The sequence below is a fragment of the Microtus ochrogaster genome, linkage group LG2 (assembly GCF_000317375.1).
Source record: "Microtus ochrogaster isolate Prairie Vole_2 linkage group LG2, MicOch1.0, whole genome shotgun sequence".
In the NCBI taxonomy this organism is placed as follows: domain Eukaryota; kingdom Metazoa; phylum Chordata; class Mammalia; order Rodentia; family Cricetidae; genus Microtus; species Microtus ochrogaster.
In genome coordinates this window covers 7,274,513-7,284,119 of record NC_022028.1, presented here as the reverse complement: position 1 = coordinate 7,284,119, position 9,607 = coordinate 7,274,513, and the positions used below count along the sequence as shown (strand labels likewise).

At 42.6% G+C, this 9,607-nt stretch overlaps 1 protein-coding gene across 1 annotated transcript; it reads left to right on the top strand.

Annotated features, from left to right (window-relative positions):
* On the top strand, positions 1-9,607 carry Enpp4 (ectonucleotide pyrophosphatase/phosphodiesterase 4). The gene is made up of 4 exons (XM_005359809.3): positions 1-171; positions 3,425-4,282; positions 4,601-4,771; positions 6,415-9,607. The coding sequence occupies exons 2-4, from the start codon at positions 3,439-3,441 to the stop codon at positions 6,777-6,779; spliced, it is 1,380 nt and encodes a 459-aa protein (XP_005359866.1). The 5' UTR covers positions 1-171; positions 3,425-3,438; the 3' UTR covers positions 6,780-9,607.

Sequence of the window (9,607 nt, the reverse complement as noted above, 5' to 3'; positions counted from 1 at the left end):
GGCGTCCCGCTGGCCCCGGCGGGGTGGGCGACCGCTACTGCGCAGGCGTCCCAGGAAGCGCACGGCCGAGCCGCGCTCCGCCGGTGTCCGCTTCGCCCGCAAGTAGCCTGGAGCGCGCGGTTCCGCTAGCGCCTAGTTCCGCGCGTCGGACCGAGGTGGCCGCGGCTGCGGGTGAGTCCGAAGGGAAATGCCACTCCCTCCCTCAGCTTCCCGGGGGCGGAGGGGAGTGACCGCGAGAGCCTCTGCTCCCTTCGCCACGCGAGGCTCCGGTCGCCTGGAGGGGACGCGCGGGGGTGCTCGGGGAGGTGGCGCCGACCCCGGCAGGTGGAGGGTTGGGAACTGTGGCGTGAGGTGAGGACGGGGGTCGGGGCCAGGCGTGCGGGCCAGGCGGCGTCCGCCCCGGGGTTAATACTGTCCTGCTGTCGAATGTTCCGGTCCTAAAAAACTAAGAGAGCAAGCCAAGGGAGATGCCGGATGCTGGGTCAGGCGCTGCACAAACAACCGGTCCCACGCTGGTCCCAGCCCTGAGCCTTGAGGGCTGACCAGCTCGTGACCGGAAAATTCCGGTGCACCTTCGGTACGACTCTAGAGGGCCGGTCTGCTGCAGGAACGCCTTTTCTTTCTTCCCGTTTTCCCAGAGATTTCTAAGTTTTAAGGAACTCCACGCTTTCGAGTACCCACCCCTTTCTCATCAACTAATTTTTTTTTCTCATCAACTAATTTTAAAATCAGTTTCACGCAGCATACTTGGGAAGAAATTTTGTTGGGTCTACAATGAGTACTTAAAGAGCGGCATTTTATACACATCTATACAAGATAGATGTCCTGGGAGCTGGAGAGATGGCTCAGCGGTTAAGAGCATCGCCTGCTCTTCCAAAGGTCCTGAGTTCAATTCCCAGCAACCACATGGTGGCTCACAACCATCTGGAATGAGGTCTGGTGCCCTCTTCTGGCCTTCAGGCATACAGACAGACAGAATATTGTATACATAATAAATAAATAAATATTTAAAAAAAAAAAAAAACAAGATAGATGTCCTGACTTGAAGATGCTGGAAAATCTTATGTGGTCTAGAACAGTGGAGGTCGGGGACAGGAGTGAGGGGCCGTTTAGAATTTTAGATTTTTTTAAGATGTAGAAAGGTCTCGGGATGTTGGGTTTCTTCCCTTAGATTGCTAAACACTTAATAAAAATCTCTGGGTAACCCACCACTGTGCACACAGGTAATAATGGATAACGCTATTTTATTTTATTTTTATTTTTTGGTTTTTCGAGACAGGGTTTCTCTGTGGCTTTGGAGCCTGTCCTGGCACTAGCTCTGTAGACCAGGCTGGTCTCGAACTCACAGAGATCCACCTGCCTCTGCCTCCCAAGTGCTGGGATTAAAGGCGTGCGCCACCATCGCCCGGCGGATAACGCTATTTTAAAGCCACTTTTGTATTTCATTGCACCACAGAGCAGATGGAATTCTGATACTGGAAAGTGGCTTTTACCTTGCGCTCATCCAACCCCAACCGAAGCCTTTAATGCCCTAGGTGATTCAGTGAGAGTTGATTGACATTCATTGCATCCAGGCAAGACAGCCAACCCAAAGGAGGGAAGGGATGTTTTGTCTTCTAAATTGGAGACTACATCGTATTTCCAGTTACTGGCAAGCTGTGGGATGCAGTCCAGATGTATCTGCTTGTTTATTCCTTGGGATATTACAGAATTTCTTGCAGTATTTTATAATTTTCTTGTTGGAACCATGGCTATCTTATTCTTTGAAAATAGTGTGAGGACCTTTTTGCTGGTGATTCGCTTATAGCTGAGGGCTTGGTGTTAGAATAAAGCATGCTGTGCTAAGCTTAAAGACAAGGACTGCTTTTGTATCCAGTCTGCGGAGTTTTCCTGCTCCTGGGCTCTGTGGTAGCATATGTATTGAATAGCCTTTTCTCTTCAGGATTTGGGGAAGAAAGAGTTTTCGTTTGTATTTTGTAGGAAAAGGACAAATACAGGTTTTGTTTTGCATATAGAAAGTAGTACAAAATCTTCTCATATTAAAACAGCCAAATCTGCATTATGAGATAATTCACACCATTTTTGAGGTAAAATGAGATGATAAAGATGTTTGCTATTTTGTGGTGGGACATTTAAGAATAAAGTTTGACCTTTGAAAATATATTGATATATAAGAACATGCCGTTGAATACACTCATTTAGATGTACAGCTGTATAAAATTATGGCCATCATCACAGTCAATCTGAAAGCACTCTTCACCACCCCCAAGAGAAACTTCCCTCCCACTGGCATTACTGACACGTTCGCACACGCCGACCCCTGAGTAACTATGCCTGCTGACCTGTCTCTGTGGAATCACACCTTCTAAGCATTTCAGCTGAGTAGACTCACACAGGAAGCCACCACTTGTGAATCCCTCTTTCGCTTGTGTTTTTGGCATGACATCTAAGTTTTTAGACATAATTAAAATTTATGAAGATTCACTGTTTGATTTTCCTCTAAGAATTTTACAGCTTTAGCTTTCATGCAGGTCTGTGATGGGTTTAAGTTTTCCATGTGGTAGGATACGGGGCACCATGCTAATTCTTTTGTGCGTGGCGGCCCAGCTCTGATTGCAGCGTTCCTCATTTCTCATTAGATGTAACTATATTCGAAACATTTTAGACACTGTAAAATTTCACATGATCAGTCCAGTAACCAACGGATCATTTTTAAAGAGTAATTAAGAAAAACCGTGAATCTGTAAAATTAGGAAAAAATAGTCATAACTAAAGCAGTAAATGAAAGTTTAAGAGTGATATAGAGATGAAGTTTCTTTAAGTAACTTCAGTTTCTTCTCACGTTACTGTGGCATCCAAGTCCTTATAAATTTTGTCTGCTAGTCAACTTCATGTCAAAATTGGAGCAAATGTCCAATGAGATTTCTTTCCTCGGGTAGCATTTATTTTGTCTCTATTTGATAGCAGTATTTTTTCATAAATACAAACTGGTGATGAGCCAGCATGGTGGAATTCCTACAGCTATGAAAACTAAGAAAAACTCCTGGAAGCTTGGAACTATTTGTATTTTGAACAAAAGAATCATTCTTATATTTTTATCTATTTTTCATAAACCTTTAGAATAATTTCTCCTGCTCTGGATGAGCAAAATCGATAAGCAGGAATGTTTAAGGGGACAGAAAAATGTCCCACGTTCCCTCCATAGCTTGACGATGTGTGGGACGGGTATCAGTTGGAAACTGGACGAGGCAAGGCAGTTTTTTTTCTGTGTTTCAAGTTTATTGTTATCTTTAAATTGAAGTTCTAAGTTGACATCAGTAAAGCTGGGATGTCAAGAATTTGTAACTGTTAATTCTCTTCTGTTGGTTAAATTCCTGAAACTTAAGTAATGTTACTAATTCCTAGTTGTGTTTTTATATTTTAGGAGCCCTAGCTGCTATGTTCAACGTGTTCGTTATGAAGTTATTAGTAATACTTTTATTTCTGGGACTTGTCGCCGACTGTAGAGGTAACTCTTCCTATAGCTTGACACCGCAGTTACTTCTGGTGTCCTTTGATGGCTTTAGAGCTGACTACCTGAAGGACTATGACCTTCCTCACCTCCAGAACTTTATCAAAGACGGTGTCTTGGTGGAACATGTTACAAACGTTTTTATCACAAAAACGTTTCCAAACCATTACAGCATCGTGACAGGCTTATACGAGGAAAGCCATGGCATTGTGGCCAACACCATGTATGATGGCGTCACAAAGAAACATTTTTCTGAGTCTAATGATAAGGATCCATTTTGGTGGGATGGGGCAGTGCCAATTTGGGTGACCAATCAGCTTCAAGGAAACAGATCAAGTGCTGCTGCCATGTGGCCCGGAACTGATGTGCCCATCCACAATACTACACCTTCCTATTTTATGAGCTACAGCAGCTCAGTGCCCTTTGAGGAGAGACTCAATAATGTCACCTCCTGGCTCAGTAGTTCCAACCCACCCGTCACCTTCGCCACGCTCTACTGGGAAGAACCAGATGCAAGCGGCCACAAATACGGGCCTGAAGATAAAGGAAACATGAGCAGGGTGTTGAGAGAAATAGATGGCCTTATTGGTGATCTGGTACAAAAACTCAAGGAGTTAGGACTGTGGGAAAACCTTAATGTGATCATCACAAGTGATCACGGGATGACTCAGTGCTCTGAGAACAGACTGATACATCTGGACGCCTGCATCGACCCCTCAAACTACAGTCTTATAGACTTGACCCCTGTGGCTGCGATTCTTCCCAAAAGAAGTAAGTAGCTCTTTGAGTAAGATGGACATTTCTTCCAGTGATAGTAATCAGTAGTAATACACAGTTTATATTTTCTTAGGATACTCATTGTAAAACTGTTCCCTCTCTAAGACACCCAGCACAGGCTACATAATGAAAAGAGATATGAATGAAAATCCTGTGTGTATGCCCATCACTGCCACATGATTGCTCTCTGTTTTGAGAATAAAATGATTTAACCAGCTAATATTGTCTTAAATAAATTGTATTTCTATTTACACTAGTCAGATATAGCTTTGCTTCTAAGTCACAGTTTTCCCCTTCTTATCCCTTTTACAGATGTAACAGAGGTTTATGACAAACTGAAACACTGTAGCCCTCACATGAATGTTTATCTCAAAGAAGATATTCCTGCCAGATTCCACTACCAACATAGTGATCGAATTCAGCCTATTATTTTGGTTGCTGATGAAGGCTGGACAATTGTACTAAATAAGTCATCATTAAAGTGTAAGTATTTATTTCTGGTATTCTGTAATCTCAAGGCTATATCATACATTGTGACCTGGCTTTGGAAGGCAGGTACTTTGATTTCATTCTGTCTATACTATTCAGGTTTGCAAAGGTAGTTCTCGCGTGACTGATTTGGTCACCACTTACAATGTCCACAGTCTCACTCTCCACTAAGAGGCTGTGTGACTAACGGAAAGCTGCTGTTTCACTTTCTAACTCCTTTTCCTTTTGCCCGAGTGACCCCCAGACTTTCCCAAATGATGAAATCACTTCCTTGTATGCTGTGGTTCTGTGGATTGCTGGGCAGGGGTTCAAAGGAAACGGTTAGCCAAGTTAGCAAAGTAGATACATCAGCACTGCTCGTCAAACATTGGCTGTGTGGGGTCAGTTACATGTCTTGTCTCACAGGAAGGTTATTCGTCTGTAGACGACTTTTAAGAATTCCGATACAGGAGTACACTGCAGGGGTCAGCCACCATCCTTAGAAGGCAAGGCGATGTGTTCGGCTTTGTGGCCAGCTGTGTTTCAGCTGCTCAGCTGTTTTTCTGGCAGGAAAACGGCTCTGCTTAGTTGGCACACTGACGGAAGTGGTGTGTGTAGCAGTGAACGCTGGCTTACAAAGCAGGTGAAGGACCAGATTTGGTTGCAAACTATAGGATGGGAATTTGGAAGTATCAGGCAAGGGTAAGAGGCTAAGAGAGTTTATGTAAAATTGATATTTATGTTGTTTTAAATATTTACTTTGTAAACTTGGAAAATACAGAGCAGAGAACAAAACCATTACAATCCATCAGTGTGGAAGTATAAACAAGCGTGATTTGTGGGACTTTTCCCTCCCAATATTTTTTCCATGATACTTACTTAAAATTTTAATTGTAGTGGAATCGTTGGAGACTTGTTGTAACAGTCCCACAATGCTGCAGCCAGCCTCCATATTCCTAGAATGGAAATTGATGCAATGCAAGGGAGTACACATTGATAGACAAGGTTGTTAGCGGAGGAGCCTGGGGTCAGCTTTGTAGCAGACATGGTCAGCCATGTTTTTCTTTGGCCCAGACATTTTCTGAAGTTACAAGCTAGAGTTGGCTGGATTTCTTTCACAGTCAGTACACAAATGCTTTCTCTAAACCCTCACCTATCGGACCTGCCTGATTTTTTGAGGTATTTATTAGCTGGCAGTGAGCAGTGATACGCCGTGCTATGGTAGTTCTTACTGGAACAGTTGAGACAGTTGAACCTGGAGTCCCATCCTCCCATTCAGGCTTCTGTCTCACAGTGTATGGGATTTGTACACTTGAACATTCTTCTAAGCTGCCCGTGCTGTTGACAGTGAAGTTTTACAATAGCACGGAAGATGGGAAGGTAAGTGAGTGAGTAGGACGGAAACATAAGTACATCAGGTAGAGAAGAATTGCAGTCTGAAGCCATGATTCATTGGGAAGAGTGGTGTGTGCATATGAAAAGGAGGCAAGCCTAAGCTGAAGGAAATACAGATTTCATTTCTGTCTTCTGCAGTGCAGCCAGTCAGGATCTTAAGGAATGGGAACTAGACTGCTAAGAAGCTAGTGTATTTATAGTGAACGAGTTATTTTGTAACAAAATGACTGATGTTTAATAACATAATCTTGTCTTTTTTCCAGTAGGTGACCATGGCTACGACAATTCTTTGCCTACCATGCATCCATTCCTTGCTGCCCATGGTCCTGCTTTTAGAAAAGGTTACCGGCAGAGCACTGTTAACACCGTGGATATTTACCCGATGATGTGCCACATACTGGGACTCGAACCGCATCCTAATAACGGAACGTTCAGCCATACCAAGTGTTTGTTAGTGGACCAGTGGTGCATTAACCTCCCAGAAATCATTGGGATTGTCATCAGTGCGCTATTGGTATTAACCATGCTGACAGGCCTTATAATATTCATGCAGAACAGAACGTCCGCTACCCGTCCGTTCTCACGCCTTCAGCTGCAGGAAGATGACGATGATCCTTTAATTGCATAACCTATGGTGTCTTATTAGTTTTAAATCTAAGGATCCATGCAAGCAATGGTGTTACAACATAAAGAGATAGGTGTCAAAAGACAAGACAAACATGCTAAAGCCACTCTGGTTTTTCTTGTGTCTTGTTTTGGAGTGTCACCTGATATAAATGACCGTGACAGTGGTAGAGTTGCTGGTGGATCCCTGCAGACCACCTGTTTCACTAACACGAGCCTTTGAGAAAAATAGTATAGTTTCTTTCTTTTTCAATAAAAATCTAACTTTCAGTGAAAATACACCAGAATTTAATAGGCATGCTTTTCTAACAAATTTCTATGTTTGTAAGTGACAGGGAAATATTTATGTAATTTGTGAATTTTGTGTATCCTGGTGAAAAAGTTGCCTATATTTTTATATTTGCCTTTAAGTAGTGTGTGACCTGAGAAAACCCTTGAAGTAGGAAATTCTGTGATGGTTAATAAGTGGATTAGCCACACAGTGGAGCGGTAGCATAAAGAAATCACTTTAAGTAAAGCTGCTAAAAACAAACAAAAACCAACTAAGACTATGAAAAGTCTGAGCTTGTTAAGGCCCTGAGCTGTTGACAAGTCACAAGTCGTCTTTGGAGCTGGGTTTGGTTGTGAGTGCCCCTTGTAGGTCCAATAGTTGGGGGCAGGGTGGATGAGGCAGAGGACCTTGAGATTGAGTCCAGGCCAGCCTGGGTTACGTACCAAGACCTTGTGGTTTTAGCTACATTTTTTGATATTATTGTTAATAAGAAATTTCAAAGAAAATAGAGAAAAATCATTTCCCCTATTTGTGTTTAATGTCTTTGGGTAAGGTGTGTGTGCGTGAGTGTGTTTGTGTATGAATGTCTTGTGACTTACAAAGGGAACTGGACTATGTGCCAGCGCAGAGCTGTCAGGAAAGGTCACTTCTTGCACACCTTAGTTGTATATTATCGTCAACTCACAAGTTGATATTACAGTTAAAAACTCCTGTTAGTTTTCAGTTTTCATGTTTATTGGAAATGTTCAAATGCTGTAGAAAAACACAAGGCTGTGAGATCAGGATTTTTATATTTACTTTTGAGACTTTAATGTGCCTTCCATATAGAAGAGTGGTAAGAAGTGTAAAGTGGAGTTTGGTGTCTCCTGCTTCTTCGCCGTGGTCACGTGGGTGCTCCTGTGCTAAGGGGCAGAGCAGCCCTGCCCTACCCTGCTCACTTCCTCACTGGACTCTTCTTAACCCTTCACTAAGAACCGTAGGTGTGTTGAGAAGCACTGCCTTCGCTCCCTAGCTGCTCTGTTTCTCAGCACCAGAATTATTAGAACAAACAGCTCACGTGATGTCTGTTAGAGAAAAGACCAGTGGTTTGCTGACTAGAGTGATCTTTAAGTTCTAACATGAAACTAGCTTGGCGATGGCGCCACAGTAAGTGTGCAGCACAGTCAAGCATTTGAGGCAGTGACACCTCCTGGTGATGGCGCCACAGTAAGTGTGCAGCGCAGTCAAGCATTTGAGGCAGTGACACCTCCTGGGCATCTCGGAGAGACTGCATTGTCTTGGCTCATTGCTACTTTCTTGATGCCTGGTATCTGGCTCCCAGTGTTGGAGTTTTGAGAGGCATTTCTGTACTCCATACATAATCTATGCTGTTGATCCTAAAAATGGGTGTTTTGTAAACAGAATAGGACTGATTTTGTTCATAAATGTTCTGACTTGTTACATGTACCACCGATACTAAAGGATAAAGAGTTTATAAAATAAAATAGTAGAGAAATTTCTGCATACATTTTTTTTTTTTAGCTGTCTGCCAGTAGAGTATTTAACACGAGTTGAAGAAGGTGTAGTCCTACAGTGCTGTGGGTCTCAGTGACTCTGTTGGCTCAGTTGTGGCTTATACAGGTGGGCACCCAGCCTATGAGTGAGTTTTTAGAAAGGGTAGGATAAGAAAGGAGTCCTGTTGGTGTCTTAGCCCTTGCATCAGATGTATTTAGTTTGTCTTTTATTCTCAGAATACTAGAACTATGTAATGTTTTATAAAGTGCTTATTCAGGAAATAAGAATAGTATTTATTTAAGTAGATTATCATATTGAACTTTGTGCTAATTCATTTGTGTCTTTGAAACAGTGTATTGCTGTTAAAGCTCTTGAGAATCCAGTTTTGCTCTGAGAAAATCTTGTAATGAAGCTAGCCTTTGACATGGAGGTTTGCGTGTGTATGCTGTCAAATGATTAACTAAATTCTGCTCTGCTTTCTGTTCAGGAGAAAGTATTGACTTCAGGAAGTACTTAGCTCTTGATGACAGTACCCAAAGGTGGTAGGAAAGTGTTGGTGTGTTTTTGTTAATTTCATGAGTCAGCTCTGTACCTTGACTTTCTAGTAGTGGGGCAATTGTGTTGATGTTATCCAGCTGTTATACAGGCTCTTCCATAGGAGCAGCGGGGTGTGAGAAGGGCTTGCTAGCCTTGCTATCCAGTAGGTGACTTTAAGAATCCACAGGTAAAGTCACAGGTAAAGTCTTGGAATATTAAAGGATCAAATGCCTTTGCACTGAAATTGGGCTCTTTCCCTTCTGTGCCCAACTTGTAAGCTTTAAGGATGTTTGGCTTTAATTCCTCCTATGTAGAGTGGTTTATTTCATTGTTAATTTATGACGCTACAAATGAACAAAGCTCGGTGTGCACTGGGTCAGTTCTCCAACAGCATGTGAAAACTGAGTGCTTTGGGGAAACTTGGAGTGCCTTAAGTTAAAGGAGATACATTTTGACCATATTGTTTGAACTTGTAGCTAATGACTTTGCTTTGATAAATTTTATGTGAATAAAGTCTACCCAGACAAATA

What these genes read in the sequence shown, in the direction of transcription:
- Enpp4 (XM_005359809.3), top strand. Translation starts at nt 3,439, where the DNA reads ATGTTCAACGTGTTCGTTATGAAGTTATTAGTAATACTTTTATTTCTG. An exon ending in TGCGATTCTTCCCAAAAGAA is followed by an intron (nt 4,283 to 4,600) that starts GTAAGTAGCTCT and finishes TCCCTTTTACAG; the next exon opens with ATGTAACAGAGGTTTATGAC. An exon ending in AAATAAGTCATCATTAAAGT is followed by an intron (nt 4,772 to 6,414) that starts GTAAGTATTTAT and finishes TCTTTTTTCCAG; the next exon opens with TAGGTGACCATGGCTACGAC.